Below are 22,658 nucleotides of genomic sequence, written 5' to 3' on the forward strand. Positions count from 1 at the left end.
CAGTGTCCCGCTGGTAATTGCTTTAATGATGCCTTTACTCAGCCCTCATCAATTTATGAAGTTGGGAAATGTGCAGAATTTTCCAGTTGAATGCTTTCAGTCATTTTCTTCATAAATGAATATGTTACATGAGCCAATACAAATGATTATTTGCTTCGCTGCAGGCTTTTAACAAACCTGGCATAAACCTGGCTGCTTGTTAGAAGCCTTGACACTGAAATAATACAGTTACACGGTAATGGAAGTTAAATGAACACTGACCATTAATCAGACATATTGCTCTTTTAAGTCACAGCTCACGCTGAAAACCCAGATATCATTCTAGTTTCCTGACTCTGGTGTAATAATCATTCTCCTTGCCTCTCAGTGAAGGCAGTTTCATTTAGCATTACTCGCAGCCATGATAGACGACACATCACTTTGTAATGAAGTGGAGCAGAGGCAGCGGAGGAACACTTGACCAGCTAAGCCGTAGCAGCGGCGCTGGTGATGTGCAGCAGTGTGAAGCCGGCCAGTTTAACTTGTGTCAGTGTTTGATTGTAAACGGTGCTGATGGGCGCCGTGGTGTGAATGTCTGCCTGTTCTACCCGAATTATGACGAGCTCTGTGGCTGTCTGCTCTGTAGATTTTAACATCAGCCAGTGCCATTATGCCTCTGGAAGGTCTGACAAGTCTTATTTACCAGCAATTTCTGTTTGGCTCCTCTTTGATACAGTAGGATAAACAGTATGTCAGTGTGTTTATTCACCGTCATGCTTTAAGTGCACTAGAAATGCACACCTCCCACTTCTAACCACAGCTACCAGAATAGACAAAGCCCAGTGTACCACCCCCAGCATCACATACCGCTATCTGCATGAGTGATGAGCAGCAAAATCTTGCAAATAATGTGTTTATTGTCTGTTAATGGCGTTATCTGTGTATATGCATGAACAGCTGCGTTAATAGTATACTAAAGGATTACTGGCTCTTAATTAGCCAGCAAGTTTAGCCTTCCTCAGGCTAGCTCGCTAATAGGTATAATAGTAGACAGTAATTAGTCCCAACCTCACCTGTGTGCTGTTGTTGGCTGGGGGCTGCACACCCACTGCCCACGGGTTACAGCCCAGAAACTTCCTGAACGCAGCAAAATAAGAAGAAAACACATCTGAGGCAAAGTACGCAGATAAATGCACCACCACACATTTCCGGTGATGATTGTTTTTGTCTGTACATTGTTTTTTTTAGGAAAATCTTGCAGAGTTTCCCTTTAAGGATTTGTGGGCCTTAATTAGAAGCTGATGAGTCATATAGTGTTTGTCCATATTTATCATGCTTCACCCTCAGGTTTTGCACTGGCTCAATGACAGAAGTGCCCAAAAAAAAAAAGGAAAAAAAGCCTTTTATGCTTGTTCTCACTGTGCCCGATGGCAGCTCTGTCCAAACGTACTTTCCTGTCGACTGTTCACCCCCATTTTTAGGTACAGTCTGACTGTGCAGCGAGCTTCCAGCCACCTGTTTGTCTGCTTCTCCTACCTGCTTCATGCTGAAACTCACCACAGCCCTCTGCCTGTATTAGGCGATGGCTGTTGACAACAGGAAGCGAGGCAGTAAATAGCGCAGTAAAGTGGGTCTTGGAACGTCTGTCGCGTCTGCTTGTGCAGCACGATTCTTTTCAGTTGCTCTCTGCTCTGTTTGAACAGTTGGTTCGAGGCAGTCGGCCTCCTTTAAGCACAGATTGTTAGCGTCGCTCTGCTCTGCGGATAGGTTGCTGTGTCGGATGCACTCTGCCCGCCTGAGACCCTCGTGAACGAGGGTCCACACAAGTAAACAGACACCCACACACACACACACAGTGGGACCTGAACACACATGCACCATTGCATTCATACAGAAATGCACACATGTGATATGATGCTTCTTGAGTCACTGTACTGGATGACTCACTGTCTGCTTCAGTCTGTCTCCACATGCTACAGCGTCTGGCCCATAATTCCCAGCTAAGACCTTGATAGAGTATTCTGAAAGTTGTGTGCATGTGTGTGTGCGTGCTTGCCTCTGTGCCAGGAGAAAGGTGGCACTGAGCAGCAACAAACAGTCATTCACATCATAGATGACCTTTCTCTGTAAACCTTTGTGGTTGGAGGGCTCAGAGCAGAGGGCGCCGTGGCGGATGTGTTCGGTGAACAGTTGCATGGACAAGATGCAAAGAGCATTTCTGAGGAGAAAACATACAAACAAACAAAAAGTGAATGTGGTAAAAAGAGGAAAAAGAGGGGAGGAGCAGAGACTTCACTCTCCTCTTCACATCTCTTGTCTCGCCTCCCTCCCTTCACCCCTTCTTTTCTCCTTCTCTTAATTGCTCGACTCCTGTCCCCCGACTCCTCGTGACGCCATCTTGCATGTCTTAATTAAACGGCTGCTTAGATGAAGGAAGGCGCCGAGCGAACAAGGGGATGTTGGGGGGGGGGGGGGTGTTGGGGGGGGATGTTGGGGGGGGAGTGGAGGGGATTAATGAAAGAAGAGTCCGTTAATTACACAACAAGGTCAAGGCCGCTTTACCTTCACAGCTTAATTGCGGCCCCTGATTGTGTTGCAAGGCCTCATTTTTAATTCAGACACAGGCGGACTAAACTATGTTAATTGCTGGTGTAGTGTGTGTGTGTGTGTGTGTGTGTGTGTGTGTGTGTGTGTGTGTGTGTGTGTGTGTGTGTGTGTACATATATATGTATATATTTGTTCATGTGTATTTGTTTTGGTAGGTGTATGTTATAGGCGATCCATCAGCTCACCTTTAACAGTGATGTCAGGTGGGCGCAGTAATGCCTGGTGTGTGTTTTATATGTGCATTTCTGTGTTTATGTACAAGCAGTCTTATACAAAACCCAATTATGACGAAATTCTGGGGGAAATCGGATTTTAGTGCAACTATTTGCAGTGCAAGCATCTTTTAAAAAATCTTTCTTAAAGGGATTCTGGTGCATAATCAGTGGCTGATTTCCATTACCCCCCTCCTTTCCGTTTTTTTTTCCTCCTCACTTTTATTACGGAAGCAATTTCTGAGCTGTGATTGTCACAGGAAGACCTTGTTGACTGTAAACTGCGGTGATTACTGTGCTTTTGTAGCAGGACGCAGTCATTTTTGGATGCAGGGAGACATAAAATCCTGGTGAAAATCTGCTTTAAACCTGGTTTTAAATTGATGCTGTGTTTAAACGAGGCCTTTTCTTCACCAGAAGAGCTGAAAACAATGAGCCGCACGCATGCTTAATGCCTGCCGTCCATGTTTATGCATGTGTGTTTTGATCCCTGACGTAGAGCTCAGCCGTTAAACCCCGGTGGGGGGTGGGAGGGGTTGGAGGATCGGCCCATCTCATCCATCTCCTGGATAGACCAACTGTTCCTCATCACATGGGGTCTTGCGCGCACACACACACACACATATGCACACATACACACGCACTACCCAAAATCATTTTAACTGTGACCACGACTCCCCCCGCCAGAGAAAACACTTAATCAGCCTTATGGTCCAAGTTACCCCCTACCACTATCTCCATCCATCTCTGCAGCCGTTCAGGTTTTTAATAACTCTGGATCAGGATGATGAACACGGATTAGGTTTGCCTTTGATGGTCAGCTGAACACAGGACTTCACAGTGTCATGGACACCTGGTGCAGCAGGAGAGACGTGTGCATGGAGCTAAAATGAACAGTTAGCATTTATTTAAAGCGCTCTGTTCTGCCTTTTTGGCCTTGTTTTAGACAGGCTGGGGAAAAGAAGGATCTTTATTACGACTGGGACAAGCTTCCAGAAACGTCAGCACACATTATCAAGAATTGTGTTTCCTTCCCTCAACCACTTTACTCTTGTACTGAACCAGATAAAAGGCCCAGCATTCTTTTTGATTTGCAGATTATATTGGATAAGACTCACGGTGGCACGGTGGAAACACTGTCGCCTCACAGCTAGAAGGTCCCGGGTTCGATTCCCGCTGTGGGCACCGGGGCCGTGTCCTCCAACAGTGCCTGCTGCTCAAGGAAAGGGGTCTTTCTGTGTGTTTGCATGTTCTCCCCATGTTCACCTGGGGTATCCTATTAAAGAAAACCCACTAAAAACATGCAAGAAGATCACCACCTGACCAAAGGTGACAAAGGAAACTGGGTCCCTGGGCGCCAGTCGGCTGGCGGCCCACCGCTCCTGGTCTGCCGTGGAGGAAGGACGACCAGGATGGGTCAAACGCGGAGGACAAATTTCACCAATTGCGTGGCGTGTAGCGTGTATGTAATGTGTTGTCCCTCTGATTAAGAAATGGGAGTCTACATTCAGGATCAATATATTCCTGTAATGCTTTTTGACACCAATACATCAAAACCAGCATTTTGGGAAACCAAGCACAATACCTGCCAAAATGACTTGTTTGTGCATGCAAGAAAAGTAAAAAGTATTGATTGCCCTGGAGACTGACCTGTGAGATTTGACCTCACGGCCCTCAGTTCATACGTACAGGTTAGATGTTAATTGAGGGTCGTGCAGCAGAATCAGTGGGGCTTTCATTGTGTTTGCAAGTGCATGCACGTGGGGAGAAATCGACAGGCGAGGCCGATCGAAGTGAGTTGAATGCTCGCATCGTCGAGCAGACGTAGAATAAATGATGAGAAAAATAAACTGTATGATGTAACACAATGCAACAGAACTGCCGCGCGATGCTCTGCATTAGATACTTCCTTACGTAAAACGGTTTTTCTCGACGCCCCTTGTTTTGTCTTGACTGGTGCATTTTGAATCAGCACTCTGTGCTCTGGGATGATTTGGCCGGCGTCATGCTGAAAGGTGTTTCTCATATTTTGTCTGCTTCATTTGCATATTTGGAAGAGCAAAAATCACAGAAACACCTTACAAACCAGTAGAACAACACGATGGGCCAACATGTGACCGCAGAGGTGCATCAACACCTCCCTTGGACAGTATCAAAAAGTACAGTTTGTACAACAAGTTTGTATTTATTGCAGGACTGCTGTGTTGGAGTGGATTACAATGTACAGTGGTTTCTATGATAAGCAGATGGTTGTTCAGTCTCAATAGAGTCTGTCAGGAGACTCATGTTTGCAACTAGAGCATGCACCTGTAATCCTGGTGCTGCAATGCAGGCGCACACTTTCCGTCTTCACACACATAGGCACTAATATGTTGAAGAAGATGCACAGCACCCTCATATAGGCACTCATATCCATAATTACCCTGCCTAAGCACACACAGATATGCACCTCTCTCCAGCCTGGTCCCCTCTAAATGACTCTAATAGGTGAGTCTTCCAGGGTTGAGGAGCTCTCTGATTACCCTTGACCTCACTCATTTAACTATTGGACAAAATACTTTTGAATGAGCAGTTTTTTTCCCCCTCCGTTCTCCGCTGTACTTAAGGATATGCGGCAGCGCTCATCTCTCCGCGCTCTTGGGAATCAAATTTATCAGGCCGATTTGTCCATATCTGGGTCACAGTCTTTATGAAAATGGCTGATTCGGAAGAGGCAAATGAAAATGGAATGTCATTAGCAGGCGACGCTCATTCAAGTTCACATCCCAGATTTGAATAGCTGATTCAAAGGAATCAAATGAAATCGGCGTGTCACAACAGACTGCAGGCTGAAGATTATGCCTGTTAATTTCCATAACCAGGCCATATTCAACGCTCACATACACGCAAACGCAGGAAAACAAAAGCCCTCTTCTGCTTTCCATATCCTCCCTAAAGCTCCCGCCAGCGAATGTGATAGCTTCCAGTTGCATATATTATTAAATGTTTAGGAAATGTAAGATCTGGGCGTATGTGTCACAGTGAGTTACGATGAGAAATGATTGCAGCAAGCGATTTTTTCAGGTTTACGCTCTGTTTTCTTTGTGTGAGGCTTCTAGTTTTTCTTTCAGCCTCTTACAAAAACACACAAATATTGACAGCATTTCCACTCAAGACTTTTCCCTGACTCTGTGGTTGTTGTGTACAGCATAATCAGAGTCCAGACGTACTGCAGACGTGCACTTGATGCATTTTTATACATGGAAAATTGGAAGTAGTGAAGAATGACATTACATATTGCCATTGCAAATGGCGAGAGATGTAAGTGTCTAAAATGCTGCTGTGTGTATAACCTTCGGCAGCATTACCAATCAATATAACTTCTCTTACCTCAGCTTATCTTCGCTCTCAGTTTGAAGGTGGAATTGTGTTTTGGTGAGGTATGACAGGCAGGAGAGGCGGCGCGCACGCTCGCACGCAGCGCAGCAGCGTGACTGCTGTAAAAGAGCAGAACATTGAATCTCATTCTGCGGGCGCTCGACCTGAAATTGCCTGACATTCACATGCAAACATGTTTGCTGACTTGCTGATATGGTTATAATGTAAATGACCGGGACGCTCCCTGCAATTGCTCAGATGCACACATCCAAACATACACACATAATGCAATATATTACCCTAACATTAACTGAACCCGTCTTCTGCTGCGAGCTGCCGCCCATGCAGGCTGAGTGTGTGCAGCAAGGAGTGCGGCGGCGTGTGTGGCGCCGTCCATCTGGATGTGACGGCGGATGATGGTGATGATAATAGATATCAGTGGGACGTGAAGGCTGAGAGCCTGCGGGCCACCTTGCGAGGCTCGACCTGTTCGTTTCTGTGGACGTCAGACGAGCCATTTCCTGTCAGTCCACTTCGCAGCGTGACTTTGGATCCTTGGACAGCGGTGGTTCTGTGTGTGCACATTAGCATTTTAAGAAATGTGCCTCCTTGTGTGCGCATGCAGGTGCTGTGTTTCTAGGATAAGCAGGGACACAGATAAAACGCCTGTGTGGCTGACCCAAATGGAAGCCATCAATCACACACGCTGAAACAAAAGCAGCGCTTAAACGACGCCGTGACTGCTGGACGAGGCTGCGATCCCACAGTCGCTGCCTCACGGTTCAGGATGAGCCTCGATGATGTTGAAGTTAGACTGTGAACGCAGCATGGCAGTTTGGTGATGTCACTGTGAGGGTCTAAGGCTTGAGGTTAAAGCTGATTGTGACACAATAAGGCTGTTTTTTGTTTATCTTCATTTAATAGTTGACAGTAGAGCGCATGAGAAAAGAGAGTGAGGGGGAGGCCGTGCAACAAAGGCCCCATAGCCAAAGCAGGGACGCAGTCATCACATGGTGTGCACCCCCTCAAACCACAGCTAAGTAAGGCAGTGACGGCCTCTAGCCAGGTCAAAGGTTCTGCACCATATTTGCCGCCTGCCATTTTATTTGAGTGTTTGAACTCTGTGTGACATTTCTGCATTGTCTGCCCTCAAAAATTCCCACGTGTTGCCTGTGATAGATGCAAAAATGAGTCATGTGCCACAGCAGTCACACGTGTCTGAGGGAAATGATGAATAAGTGAACGAGGCAGAGATTCGGGCCAGCGTCACAGCGAGGCTGCTTTACTTCAGGGTTGATGACGATGCAATGATCCTTCGACACTGCTGATGGTCAGGGGTGGAATTTGAAACCTAACCTGTGATGTCGCAACTGAGCTGTGAAGCCTGAACCTAAATTGATTCAGACCTAAGTTGCTTTTCCAACGAGGAAAAGATTTAATGATAGGATCAGTTCAAACAAATTTATTTTTAGCCTTATCCCTGCTGCTATCATGCAGATATCTCTCCCCGAGGTTTCAGCCTCAGAGCTGATACAAAGGACTGACTGGAATTTCATTTGTACTGCTCAAAGCCTTCAGCAGCCATATTTGTAGAGGATTACCTGAGTGTGAAGGTTATTCCAGGTGGTCTCAGCTAACATGGTATGTGAGTGTCTGTAAAATGCATGCATTTGATGAACAGAGAGCAGGTTAATGGGCAGGAGGCGTACAGCGAAAGAACAAAATCCAGCCCAGTCACAGCAGCTCACTTAGGATAAGAACAACAGCCAAATATCTGAAATGTAAATGAACAGTGCATGTGTCTGTCTGTGAGATGGGTACGGCAGAGGAGGAGGCGATGATATCCTCAAATTGTTCCCTCTCAGTCTTTTGTTCCACCGGCTCTGATAAATCTGGTGAAAATGATAGCTGGAGCCAAAGTAGGGACGGCGAATAATAGACAGAAAGGGGGGGAGGGTGGGAGAGAGCAAACATGATAGAGGGAGGGCAGGGGGACGGGCGGGGGGCGTTTGGCAGGGAGCAGAGCTGATAGCAGTCAAGAGCTATTTGAGAAGATGAGATGGAGAGAGGTAAATGTCACAGTGACTTGGGTATTAGAGGGAACGGTGAAAACATTGGAGGAGGAGAAGAGGCTCTGTCAACAGCCCGTGATTGACGTCTGTGTGCACGTGCTGGTGTGTGTGTTGCATTTCGTATCGCGTCAGAGCCTCAGCCTAGTGAGTCAATGTGTGTTCACGAAATGCAAATATGCATCCGTCCATCTGTCTGCTCGAATTACGCATAAGAGAAAACACGTTTGGTTATTTTTATATTCATGTAACACATACTGTGATTATAGTACACCATAGTACCACCAATGACACTATATATGAATAAGGCTTCTGGAAATTGACATTCATCTTTAAAAGGACAAATTGTTTCATACCAATTATATTCATCAACAAAATAAAGTAAAACATGATTTCAACATAGAGACCTGCAATGAAAAGCTGCCTTTACTACACATTTTTAGCCATGCTAGCAGCACAGCTGTGCAGACGGCAGTGTTGATCTCAGACTTAAATATCTCAACTACTGGATGGATTGCGTTGAATGTTTGCACAGATATTCCTGTTTCCCAGAGGATGAATCCTACTGACTTTGGTGATCCTCTGACTTTTCCTCCAGTGCCGCCATGAAGTCGACATCTGAGGTTTTGGGACAGATGTCTTAATGCAGCTATACTGTAGGATGGACTGTAATAACATTTGGTTCAAACATTCATGTTAGGCTCAAGATCAATTGGTTTCTGATCAAATACCTGCAAATTCCCATCAGCCTCAGCTGTACTTAGCAAAGTGAGGGGAATTAGCATTGCTAGCAGGCTTAATTGTGAACATTTAAGTGTGTTGGCATTGTCATTGTGAATATGTTAACATGCTGATGTTAGCACTTAGCACCAATGTACTCAAGTGCAGCCTCACAGCGAGCATGGCTGACTGTTGTTTCCAAGGCCTTGGTCAGACTGCCAGTCCAAATCCATGTTGGATAGCCGCGTTGCCAGCGTATGTAGTTACTGATGCCTACATGTTACTGCAGTAAGCTCCACAGATAGGTCCGTGATGTCTGGACACAACTCTGATGTGATCACTTGTAACAAAAGCGGTGCAGACAGTCTGTCTTAAAGATCTGATTGGAGAAATAAATCTGATTTGCCAGCAGTCTGAGCTGAGCCTTGATATCTGTGAGTTGTCCAAATAATCCAGTAACACGAAGTATTTTCCTTCTTTTAAAATTCTCCTCTACAATCTTCTTCTCAAGTCATGAAATAAAAGCTGGAGCTCCTTTCATTTGACTCCCAGTCGTTGTATAACACATGTAAATGCTGAATCTCTGTTGGGTCGTGCTACATTTTTCCTGTGCCCTCAGTGTCTTGCTCGTTTGTGTGTGTCTACATGCGTTTGATGTATGCCCATACACTGTATCTGGCTGATTATTATGTTTGATCGTCTCCTGGCTCAGGTGTATTTGTGTTTGTCTGTCTGGATGCTTGCCCGTCATTTCCTCCCCGCACTTCCTGTCCGATGCAGACGGTACAGACCTGGCGCCTCTGCGCTGTGATGTAACGCAGCAGCTCTTTGTTGTGTCCACTTTGTGATGTAACCACTCCGGTGCTGCGTTCAGGTGCATGCAGCGTGAGAAAGCCACTGAATTAATCTGAGTGTTTGCATTCAAACAAGTGCGTGTACGTGTGTTTGTCGGCGTGAATTCTCCAGTGTGAAGCTCGCATGCAGCACCGCTGACATTAATACCCCTGGCGGCGTTGTTGGCTAGTTATCCTCCTGTGTTCTCTGTGTGATGTCAGTCTGTGGTAACCAGGGCAGAACAGAGAATAAAACGATAAAGCAAAGCGTTGACCTGAATGGCATGGCTCAGAGCTTTCTCTGCGATTACACTGCGAGGCAGCAGCCAGTCAGTGGGTAGACTTGAATGAGGTCTTTACTTTGAGCTGATAACAGGGATTTATGCTGTAATTCAGGGCTTGGTCATATCTTCAAAGCAGCTAGACGCACAGACAGGTTATGACACTGCATGTAGCGCAGGACAAAATTGTTGTCTCCAAAAAGCAGACCGTGGAAAGTGTCACGAAATTGCTTTTTTCATCAGTCACTTAGCGTCAGCACTAGAAAACCAAAGTCTGATTCTGAAAGATGCGATATTTAACCACCATTAAACGACACTGACTTGAATAGCATCCACCTTTTTCTACAGAGCCCAGAGGTGTCAAATAATTCTTTGCTCCCAAATTAGTTTAATACTTTGTGCACATGGATTTCTTCATTAGTGCTCTTGATTTAATATTGTTTTTGGCGTGACGCAGCCAGTTTCAAGCTCTGTCTCTCCCTCTCCCGCTGTCTGACACAAAGCTTCTCCTTAATAAAAAATATTCATTAGTTGTCTAGGTTAGCTTCTGCTTCTGGACACAATAAAATGTCTGAACATAATTCTTTTCTCACGTTCCTCTTGATCCTTATTCATAATTAAGCAGTTCACCTACACAGCTGCTGTACATTTTTCATTAAGCAGTGGCTCTTGCTTGATAGAGTGCTACAGAAAGTAGGTCCTGCACTGGCATGAGAGAACTGAAACATCAAGTTTTTGATGCTCTTCCTACTGGAGAACATTTCGTAGAGACGCAGCATCATCTTTTTAGGCTCACTTTTAGCGATGATGTTCATGGTCCCCAGAGGATGAAGTCTCCAGATTTGAGTGATCTAGTGCCACCGTGACAGTTCGCTCTATGAAATGTAGAAACATTGATTTTTCTCAGGTCAAAATTGTAACTTCATATGAGTCATCTGGAGATTGTCCTGAACTAATTCCCATCAGCATCAGCTGTACTTTAGCTTTCATGCTAATTAGCAAATGTTAGAATGCTACGTCATATCAGCCAAACATCAGCATAATGGAATCGTCATTGTGAGCGTGTTAGCATGCAGTTAGCTTTTTTCCCATAAGCTTCACAGACACACATTCTGCCGCTCTTTTCCACTGGCGTTTGCTTAATCAATAGAGGGAACAACGTGTCTTGACCAGAGTGCTTTCCCAGTTGTTTCTGGAGGAAAGGGAGAACATTTTCCATTCATTGTTTGACTCGACTTCAAGTGAGGGGATTCACACTGGCAACCCTCTAAGCTCATTTCCCTAAGCTCCAGGATAGTCTAAATCTACTCTACATGTGGGCCGGAGTTAATGTCTTTAAACATTTTGTTCTGGTTCAGCGTTGTCCAAATCCAATTCCCTTCAGCCCAAGCCCCATTATTTAGTAAACACCGGCTTTTTGGAGGGAGACTGGTTCCATCCTGTTGAGTCCAATTTCATGTGGTCCACTTCAGGCAGACTCACCTGGGTACCATTACATCATTTCACAATTTTAGAACTTGATCCAACCTGAAACACTTAAACGTACCAAGCGGTCATTTCTCTCCCGCCCGCCTACCTGTCTGACCTGGAGTTTTTTTTTTCGTGTGCGTAGACGAGACCTTCGAAACTGTTTGATGGTAATGAGAATTCATTTTGTGGGTGTTAAAGCTGCCTCCGAGCTGAGAGAATTAGCATCAGAATCAGCACCAGCCACGCAGAGGCCACTGATCTGAATTAAAGCTCTTTGAATTATTGATTCACACCTGCTGCAATCACGTCCCGGCTACCTTGCGTCCCTCCCTCGTGCCGTCACCTCCTTTCTTTCTTCTTTCTTTTTGTTCCATGCCTCGTATAATTTCAAAATGACTAAAACTGTAGCCAGAAACCAGTGACAGTGTCATCTGTCCTCTGTGTGTTATGATTCTCTATATATGCAAAAGTCAGGTTTAAAGTTTCGGATGCATATTTTTGTTTACTCCTCAGTGCGTGTGTGTGCACAACAGTGGGGGTTAAGCTGCGTGTGCGCATCTAAAACAAACCTCTTTTAGCGTCATTAATATTAATTAATGCATGCTGTCAGGGAGGCAGAGAAACAATTCATTGCTCGCATTTATAGTATTAAGTGCTCCATGATTTATTAATGGCCGTGTTTAAGGTTAGAGAAAAGAAAGGGAAGAGGAAAATAAGAGCGAAGGGCGAAGTATGAATCGATCCCTCCCACAAAGACAAAAGTCAAGTAATCTGTGAGCTCATTGAAATCTTTGGCCTTTTAGTTTCTAATTATCAGATGCAGAAACTGTCTGCAGATCTCAGAGGTGTGTAAAACTTTATTTTCATTTATCGTCCCGCCCACAGGCTCTCAGCAGGCTTACTGCACGTGCAGAACAATGCTGCTGTTACATGTACAACGCTGATTTCTGAACTCGATGCAGCAACTTGCTTCCAACAAGTTGGGACAGGAGCAACTAAAGACTGGGAAAGGGGCGTCCCTGAGAGGCTCAGCGAGCTTCACCACTTTGTGAACGTATGATTGGACGAAGGATGTTACCGCAGGAGCTCAGGGACAGTTTGGAAAACTGTTGTCTGTAAACACAGTTTGTCTGCAGATGATTGAATTCTGATTTATTTCCATTTCAAACAGCGTTTTTGGACTCGCCGTTGCGTCCTCCCACTATAGATAACCTCAGTGTCGCTGCTTGTGTCTCGTCTGTATGCGTTACATGTCTGCGCTCATCTGTTTTCTCCCCCCCTCGGTCTATTTGTCGAGCCACTCTCCCTCCCTGTTTAACGTCCGTCCTTTGCACAGCGTGCAGTCCCGTCTTTCTGTCTCTCACACGCCATCTGTCTGTCTGTTGGTGTCTCCTGTCTCTCTCAACCATCTCTCACAGCAGTTGGTCTCCTGCCCCGTCCCCCCCGCCCCCCTCTCTGTTATAGGACTTGGCATGTCGCTGCATATCTATATTATTACACCTTGAAGAAATATGTCTGTATGTGCGCGTGTGTGCGCGTGTGTGCGTACAAATGCTACCATGTTCCATTTAATCGAGGCTCCCCATTGGCACAAAGGACAAATTGATCAGTTGGTTTGCCAGCTGTCCTGGCAGATCTCTCCTTCTGTCTCTCTATTTCTCTAACCACCCCCCCTCTCCCTTTCCCTCCCCAGTGCTCTCATTTCCAGTTTAGCTTGTATACCTTGGCAATGAAAAAAGCATGTCTTCTAATGATTGGACTGTTCTTCCTTACAAGCATCTTCTTTTTTTTTCCCGCTGTTGGACGCGTTTTAGAGATTCCGCATTCTACCGTTGGCAGATGGCGGCCGGCCCATTTTGACTGATGTGACCTTTCCTGGCATCGGCCGTTGGCGTGCCTTCGAATCATGCCTCGCCGTGGAGAATGACGGGCCGCGTGCAACGCCAGCTCCTTTTGTTATCTGAGCTGCACATATTGTCTTGATACACCCCTATCATTAGCCACACATTTCCAAGGTGGGCTGGCGAAATGTGTGTTCACGCTGAATTGAGGAGATAAGTCGGAATTGCAGCCAGCCACGAATACGGCTAGCCTGCTTTTAAGCGTGATAGCTAGAAAACGCGAAACCCATTTCTGCTCTCATAGATCTATGCATAATTTTGCCTTGATTCCGGCGCTATTCACGCTTGATGTCCTTGGCGTGGTGAGGGAAGGATAGTGGCGGCGTGGTCAGGAACAAAGAGAGTCTACTCCAGAGCTGCTTGACAGGGTGTGTGTGTGTGTGTGTGTGTGTGTGTGTGTGTGTGTGTGTTTCTGTTATGTCCCCATGCTTGGCTGTGCTGTGAGCTGAAAGCGAGAGGCTTTTCTCTGTGTAATGACAGATATTAGAAAGTCGATTACAAGGTTCTTACAGCCTCGGATACGCAACTCGCAGGCGTGCACACACTGTACACAGGCGCAAAACACGCCCGCGTGCACACTCGCTCTGATCTGAGCCGGGAGAGGCCGACGAGGCCCGCTAATCGATGTGTGATGGCAGGCCTTTTGTGCGCGTGTGTGTTTTGTTAGAGTGGCTGAGTAAAAGAGGTGGGATAACACAGGCCCCTTTCGTTATTGTGCTTGTGTCTTGATGAGCGTCTGTAAGCCAAAAGCATTCTGGGACGGCAGCTATTGTGCGGGTGTCTTTGCACCTGCCGCGTGCGCCTCAGCCTGCCCGTCTCGCGGACCCGCCATCCACTCTCTGCCTAATTGACTGTATTTGAGTGTGACACGGTGCCAGAGCTGCGAGAGATCCCCCAGCATCCCTCTCCACAAAACGCCACTCACTGTTCAGCCTGGTTCCAGACCTCGAAATCTCGGCCCATTCCTCAAATTTTCTGACTCTAACGGGTCTGCTGTTGCTCTCTTGAGTGGCTGCCAGTCGTGACCTTTACGAGTGGTGGCTTCACATAGATGTGAGTCAGACAGATGAAGATATCTTAAACGTGGTTAATTATGATGCTGTTCATGATCTGTTAAACCACACATGACCACAGAATACAGATTCAGCATGTTTGTGATCTAATGACTTAAATATATGCTTTCTGTTTAAAAAGAAAGCGTGTAGCTGACTTGTATTGCTAACGTTAATCATTTATTCAGCTTATTTGGCTAGCTTGCTAATGTTAGCCATTCAGTAGGCACAGCCTTGAGTTAATCTTCCTCATAGCCTCAAAATTATTTGTCTTGATACTCGAACCGAGCCTGTCGGGTCGTGTTCGGACAAAAGTTCACGTCGGCTGGTGCTTTCAAGCTCTTTGAGTGACGATACAGGCAGGAATAATTTGCAGGGAAATCGACAGCAGTGAGGCGTTTTGACTTAGTCATCAATGCACATGATAATGAAGCAGTTGGTTATGTCAAATGTCAAACTGTTGGAATTCAGCCTTGCAGTGACATGTGGACAGAGGCTGCAGGATGCAGGCTGACTAACAACAATTGGATGACAGCGTAACACAAACTCAGTGCTGGAGCTTATACGTTAACTGCGCTGGACATAAAAAACAGAGTCCCGGTCAGGTTCCTTTACTCCTCTCTCAAGTCCTCAAGCAGGAAAACAAAGGATTTTGTGTTGTGGAAGCGTTCGACTCTGCTGAGAGCGTTCAATGGAGGGAATAAGACAAGAGGGGCAGATGAGAGACAGACAAGGAGGGGAGAGAGGCAAAGCAGGGAAGTAAAGAGTGTGACAGGGATAAGAAAGACAGATGTATTAGGAGAGCAGAAAGAGGAGAGAAAAGGAAAAAAAGAGAGAGCACAGCAGAGCTGTTAAAGAAGACCCGCTGTTTAGAATACAGTCTCAGAAGAGAGGAGAGCGGAGCATCGAGCGGTAGCTGGCGCCCTGATTTCACACCCATTATCACCTGCTACAAAGGCACGGCAAGTGGAAAATGAAACTGCATAGAGGGAGAGTGTAAAATAACCTGTTTTATTCTGTGTGTCTGCGAGCCGCCTGTTGTCACACGCATTGATAAGCCTCCGTTACGTGGTGTGTGTGCGCTCTTGTGTGCTGCGCATGTAAGGTCATGGGTGCTTATCACCCTCGCCCACATTCTCACCTTTCGTAGTCTCTCTTGTGTGCGGCAGTCGGGTGTCACCGAGTGTTGAGGAAGGAGAAAAAAAAAAACTAGCAAATAAATTGGGAAACGTGGAGGCTGAAATGGAGTTTTGGAGTTTTGCGGCCGTGTCTCTGCACTCTGCCGCCGCTTGCTTTCATTTGCCGTGCTGGTTCGCTCCAGCAGCAGCCTTTGATGCCATTCGCCAAGGCCACTGATCACACGCGATGTGAGAATCGTGTTTGTCAGATGGATTAAGCCGAAGTCTCCTCTACTTTTCTCCCTTAATCATATCTTTTATCTCGTCTGTACTTCCCTGCGGATTCACTCGCTTTCTGTTTTTTCTCCGTTCATTCTTAATTTCCTCTCTAGTGAATTATGAGGGAGATTAGAGCTTTTTTTTCCGAGGCTTTAAAGTGCTGCTTTGCTTAGAGTTTCCATGCAAAGACGCGAAATTGCTGAAGTGATTATGAAACGGCTTTAAATTATTAGAAAGAGCTGAAGAATTCATATTATCCTCTCTGCAGCAATGTGTGATTTACGCTATCCTTAAAATGTGCCTTTCAATGAGATTCCCCTTGTTAAGACAAAGGAAAGCAGGAATTTTCTCTTGAGCTCAGATTTCCTGGACGTGTCTTAAAGTGCTGCCTCTCCGTGTGCTCTCTTCCAGCGTGCCCCCCTGGCTCCTACAAGATGTCCTCCAGGCAGCAGGAGTGTTTCCCCTGCCCTGCCAACAGCGTCGCAGAGGAGGAGGGATCTGTGGTGTGTGTGTGTGAGGAGGACCACTTCAGAACCCCCCTGGACACGCCCTCGGCCCCATGCACAAGTAATAAGATTGTTATATTTGCGTGTGTGTGTGTGCTCTTAGATGCACCTTTTCCTTCCATCGTTTTGCTTTAAGACAGCAGCTTCGTGTTCGTAAGCCACTCGTTATCACGCCCGCCCATTCAGCCGTTCATACGTTTGCCTCTTCATCCTTAAAGACCACTCTGCCCCTGTGCTTTAACCCGTCCTTCACCCTGCATCCTTTCATCCACCTCCCCTTTCCCATCTCACCGCCTCTCCCCGGTGTCCGTCCCGCCATCCATCCTCATTCTCCCGTCTGCAGCTCCTGCTCATCACCCCCATTTTCACGTCTCATCCACCTCACGCCCCTCCTCCACCTCACGCCCCTCCTCCAGCATCACATTCCTGTCACGTAGAAAAATTCGCCCAAAGCTGTGTCCAATTTTTCTTTTAATCACTCCATCGTTGACCGGCAGTGTCCAAAAACTAGAGGCAGGGTCCAGGTTTTCAGCTGCTTTACTGATCACGAAGTCGTGAGGCCGGCAAAGAGCTACGAGCGGAAAGGATGTGCGAGCTCAGGCAAACCACTTCTTTCTTTCTACCTTTCATCTTTCCCCTCGATAGCGCCAGTAAACATTGAACATTTGCCATCTTGTTTGCCAGAGAGTTGAAAAGTAGACATTTATTTTGACAGTTTTAGATGTGGCGCATTTTAAAGGTGTCACATAAATCCGGGCTTTGACCAGTTTTGTAGACTGGATGGTCCTCAGAGATAACAGCCTCATGATCATGCACTCTGTTTTACGTTTTAAGGTGGACCTTCCACCCGTGCTCACACCCCCCACATTGCATCTAATAGTACACACTCATTATATCCATTTCCTCTGCCTCTTAACCTTCATCCCTTTTATCACCCATCCATCCTCCGTCCCTCGTCCTCACATCAGGCCCACATTATGTATCCGTCTAAAAACCCATCACCTCGTTCTCTCCATCTTTTTGCTTAACCTTGTACATTCTCTCCATATTCCTCCACCTTTTCTCCGGACATTACAAATCCATTTTCTGCCATACATCCATTACCCCCCCCCCCCCCCTCACCCGACCGCCCCATCTTTTTCCACCCGCTTCTTTTTGACCCCGGAACGTATATTTTCCCCTCTTTCCTCTCTCTCTCCGTAACTCGGCCACTCATCACTCTTCTCTCTGCCGACTGCCTCCCCGCGTTTTCCTTCCTCTTCATCCTTTCATCCGTGTGTGTTATCACCCCATCCTTCTTCCCTCTGTCAAACTGAAACCCCATCCCTCTATCCTCAAGCGACACACTCTATAATCTCATCCCCACTGTCCAGCCGTTATCCCATCATCCCTCACCTCTTACCTTCTCTCACCTCGTCCCGCATACCGAATGCCTTTCTTCTCCAATAAAGATGCACTATAAGGCCAAGAAGACAAAGACCATACAGGGTAGGCCTATTGATTCGTGCACGGAGAACAGCTTATTGATATAGCTTAGTAATTAGATGCAGGAATAATGGGCTCTATATCCTGGGAGTACTCAGAGCAGTAAAACCTCGGGGTCACGAGGTCTGTATGTGTTTGTGCGCACACACAGTCGCTTGTGTGTACGTATATATGTGTGAGTGTGTGGTCATACTGGCTTTTATGCTAACTGCGATGGAGGGATGTAATTACAATATTGATCGCTGAGCTCTGTGATCCTTGTGTGATAACATTTAGAGCAGCCTAATGACCACATTAATTATACTATTGATTCGGTAATTATGATCATCCTTGGATTCGGCTAATCCGCCGCGTGGTTCTGATGGAGAAAGAGAGAATGATGAGAATAAAGGAAAATGGAGATTAGGTACCAGTGTTGTTTTATTCTTTTCCTTTTGCCGTTAATGCCTGTGAAGTACCTAAACGCTCATGTTTACCTCAGTTAGAAGAGACTGAAATCTCTATGAAAGAACAGCCTCTTCGATGTTTTAACAGTCCTTTTCGAACAGGTGAAAGAACACACAGCTACATCATTTCAGATGAGATGCTTCTTGTACTTCTGACATGGCTAATTACCACCGTTAATGACGACTGTTTACACATTTTCCTTCACAGCACGCTGTTGAGTATTTCCTGGCGAAGTGAAACTTTGGACGCGGTGAAAGGAAATGTTTCGTGTTTCTTTGTGTTCAGTTCTGGCAGAGTGGAACTGCTGCTGACAGGACTGCAATGGCAATGATTGGAGCATAATAACTATAATAAAAACAGACACGGTAAAGTAATGCATAATATTTGCCAATGTGCGTTTCAGCAAAATGGATTTTTGAACACAGTGCGAGCCCATGACTTCCAGGTGGAAGGATGAAGTTCCAGCCTAACAGTTTTAACTTCTGACGCAGGCAAATAAATGCAGCTTTTCACAGACCTTAAAGGCAGCAGTGGAAAAAAACTGGTTAGATTTGCTCCAGAACTTTTTAAACTTAGCTGAAATCGACGTGCACTGCAAACCTAAATCTCCATTCATGATGCTTTTATTTTGATAGAATGAAAGTCTTGTGTATTCATATACAGCCAGCAGATGCAGACTACTGAAGACAATCTGCTTGTCCTCACTGGCTAACTTCTGCTAGCTAACTATGCAAGCCAACATTTTACCCACAATTATATTTCTGCATTTGTCCCAACGTTTTGTCTGAATGAATGCATCTTGAAGGTTAAACTCTAAAACATTGTATAATGCATAATGGAGCAGTTGTGACTAATAATTTAACTTTAGCTAGAGCACTCAGGTCTCCTTGATGGATTATTTATCTTTACTTAATTTACATGTTTCCCTATTTTAGGTATTTTATTCATATTTTGATTGATGGAAATCTTCTTAGTCTTAGCCTCTGGCTCAGGGAAACACATGAATGCACACTCTTCATAAGCTTTAATGGCAGTATTTTAAAAACAACATCAGGAACAAGCTTTGATTTGCTACAGTGCAGTAAGTTGAGCAGTCGTGGAGAGGGAGTTAGTCATTTATGTGGAGGGGGAAAAGGGGATGGAAGATGCAAACAGATGGAGAGTAAAAGAGGCCAAAAGGAGGGAACGAGAGGAGCAAGAGAGTCGCAGAGGTCAAGTTTTAATAAGCTGCACTTAGATTCAAAGATGAAAAGGGAAACTTCAAGAGAAAGGCGGGAGCGCAAGGCCGAGAAAGCGCGAAAGTAGAGAGAGATGCGAATAAAAGGCCCAGCTGTGTCTGCATCAGATGTGTGCGTGCGTGTGTGCGTTCACACTCTGAATGCTCTCTGGGCTTACGTAACACGTGTGTCTGGGAGCGGGACGCAGCTGCGGTGTGTGACGTGTTGGACAGCACGCACAGAGCAGCACACCTTCACTTATTCATCGCACAGCACATGCACACACATACAGGGACGCACACATGTAAAATTCATGGCCTTTAATGGACCGAAGCTCTGTTCAGCCTCAGTGCGCAAGGAGCTGCAGGAAAAGGCACAGGTCAGTCAGGACACTGACTTAGTGATGAGGTACAGTCCTCTGGCCTGGCATTTTACAGCTATTTAAATACTGGACTGTATGTTTTATATTTAGCTTTTTTTGGTCACATGTTGTCTTAAAAGGCTCGAGGCTCCACCCAAAGCGCTGTGCACCAGGCGAAGGTCTAAAGGCAGATGATGTCTACAGATACATTTCACCTCATGTCCCACCATACGTTTGGACAGACACAGTTTCCTAACAGGCAGCTCAGACTCTTACGAAGCATCTGTTATATCTGAACCTTCATTTCAAATCACGTTCGTGGAGAGTTAAAGGCCTTCTCCATGGCGGCTCACCTGTATTCACTGATGGTAAGTGGAGGATTTGTTCCATGCAGCGCTGTTGACTGCAGTGCACAATGGACAAACCTGTTAGCCATGTTCACACACACACACACACACACACACACATTGACAAAAAGATGATGCCCTTGACAAGCCAGTAAACCACGCGCTGCAAAGTTTTTTGTCTGTCTTCATAATAATCTCTCCTCCAGTTCAATCCAATAAAATTTCTTTTTTTCGGACTCCCACCTCCAAACCATTATAATTCCACATATATTAGTGTATCCCAGCAGCAACTCCCTCAATGGTCAGACGGTTGCCGTCAAACCAATTTCTTAACGGCGAATCCTGGATAAAACAGGATTATTGTAGCATGATGTGCAAACTGAGCTCATGCAATTGCACCATAATACCAATGCACTCAGTCCATCAGTTGTGTTAAGTGTTTCAGGCTTCAGCAGCGTGACGTTCAGGCTGTCTCTTTAAGCCGTGCAGGTAGCGCACTACAGTCAAACATGTTGCTGCTTTTACTGATCCAGGGAGGTTTTTCCAGAAATGCCCAACTTCACATTTACAGTAACAGAAGCTCTGATGCCGCTGCTGTGTGTGTAATAAGCCTGACTTGGTGTTTCTTGGTATGCAGTGACATAATTAGACATATTTGCATAACAAATGCCAAAGCGAGGATGCATGTGATTAAGTATTTATGTTTACAAAAGAGGGAAAACATATTGTCAAGTCCCCTTTTTGCTAGGCTAATCAATTCTTTAAGGCTGTAACAGTAAACCAAAATTAAAAATTTCTTACTCTTGTCTTTCCAGGGCCCCCTTCCCCGCCTCGAGACCTGGTCTACACCCTGAAGCAGTCCACGCTGATCTTAGAGTGGGCCCCACCATCCGACACGGGAGGCCGGGCTGATCTGACCTACAGCGTCGGGTGCCGGAGGTGCGTCGGGCGGCAGTGCGAGCCGTGCGGCGCGAGTGTCGGCTTTGTGCCTCAGCAGGTGGGCCTGACGGAGAGAACGGTGACTGTGGTCAACCTTCTCCCCAACACCAACTACACGTTCACCGTCGAAGCCTTGAACGGAGTGTCAGAGCTGCTCCCCAACAAGAGATTCTACACACAGGTCAACGTGTCAACCAGCCTGCCCGGTGAGTCCCAGTTTCTTCCTGAATCACCGCACGCACTGCACCGAGTCACACGCCTGACAGCTTTGTACATTTTAAATCACAGCGCACAAGTTTGCAGGTAACAAACAACAGCTGAGCGAGAATGAGGTCAGACTAAAACAAAGACGTAGCAAATGTGCTCAAGTGAGACAAACTGGCACACTCTGAAATGCTTTGTGCGTTTAGACTACATTACGTGTCAGCTCAGGATGAAATTTTAATCAGTCCGCACTGCGTGTGTTTCTCAATTTGAATGTCTTGCAGTGGGCCACATTTTAAGGAAGTCGAAGAGGAGCTCTTCTAAAAGTTAATATTTGTTGAAGTTTGCTATAGATTGTGCTAATGTTTAAAACCCTGGCTGCAGGGAAGAAATTATCTTCACGAGTATAGGATGTAATCTTTTAGGCTGTGTTTACTACAAGGCAGCATAAAAAATAGCCTCAGACACTCTGTGGCTTCTGCTATGTGAAAAAGCACCTCTGACTTTTAAAGTTTTGCTTCATAAAGACACATTAAATTCTTACATTAGTGGAGGCAGTTGTCAGTTCAGCAGGGTTATGCCTACACACACATACTAAGTGCATGCATATACTTTCACACACAAGTGCACATTTGCAGGTGCTGTCTGTGTCTCTAAATAGATTCATGTACACGCTGAGACACAGTGACCTTTGAATGTGTTTGCAGTGTATGTGGACTCTATGCAGAAGCATACAGTACACAGAGGCATTCCAAATCATGCAGTGATTTTCATTCGAGTGTGTACAGCACAGACCCTCTCCTCATGCTGATAGTGTGCCCGCCACTGCAGGCAGAGCGAAAAGTCTCGCTGGTGGAGGTGATCTCATTTTCATCAGCGGCAGAAGACTTCAGCAGGCCATTAGCCAGGAGCTTGAAAAAGCACTTTGCCAAGTAGCCCTGTCAACCAGCTCTGCAACGGCACTATTTGGAGGAGCTCAAGTGTGAAGAGACCAAACACACTGAAGGAACGTACAGAAACACAGTCGACAAACATAAATGTACACATTTACCCGTCATACCGACTGCATGTTTTTTAAAAAAACAGCTTGTTTGCTATGTTTGTTTGCAAATCCTTTATTTGCAAATGCTGAAACAAATATTATTGTGAAGTGTAATGAAGGCAGAAAGACGGAAAGGTGCTGCAGAAGGAAGCAGGTGATAGAGAAACATTTGAGCGAGAATGTCAGGTTGGGTTTTTTTTGCCTCTAATTGGAAATTAGAGTAGAGAAATTT

At 45.8% G+C, this 22,658-nt stretch overlaps 1 protein-coding gene across 2 annotated transcripts in view; it reads left to right on the forward strand.

Annotated features, from left to right (window-relative positions):
• Positions 1–22,658, forward strand: part of LOC139345414 (ephrin type-A receptor 7) — a 147,559-nt gene that overhangs the window by 78,791 nt on the left and 46,110 nt on the right. For both annotated transcript variants that reach the window (XM_070983967.1, XM_070983968.1), the window contains exons 4-5: positions 16,290–16,445; positions 21,057–21,386. In XM_070983967.1, the coding sequence (XP_070840068.1) occupies positions 16,290–16,445; positions 21,057–21,386 (486 nt within the window). The remainder of the gene's footprint in view (positions 1–16,289; positions 16,446–21,056; positions 21,387–22,658) is intronic.

Source organism: Chaetodon trifascialis, chromosome 17 (assembly GCF_039877785.1).
Source record: "Chaetodon trifascialis isolate fChaTrf1 chromosome 17, fChaTrf1.hap1, whole genome shotgun sequence".
Taxonomy (NCBI): domain Eukaryota; kingdom Metazoa; phylum Chordata; class Actinopteri; order Chaetodontiformes; family Chaetodontidae; genus Chaetodon; species Chaetodon trifascialis.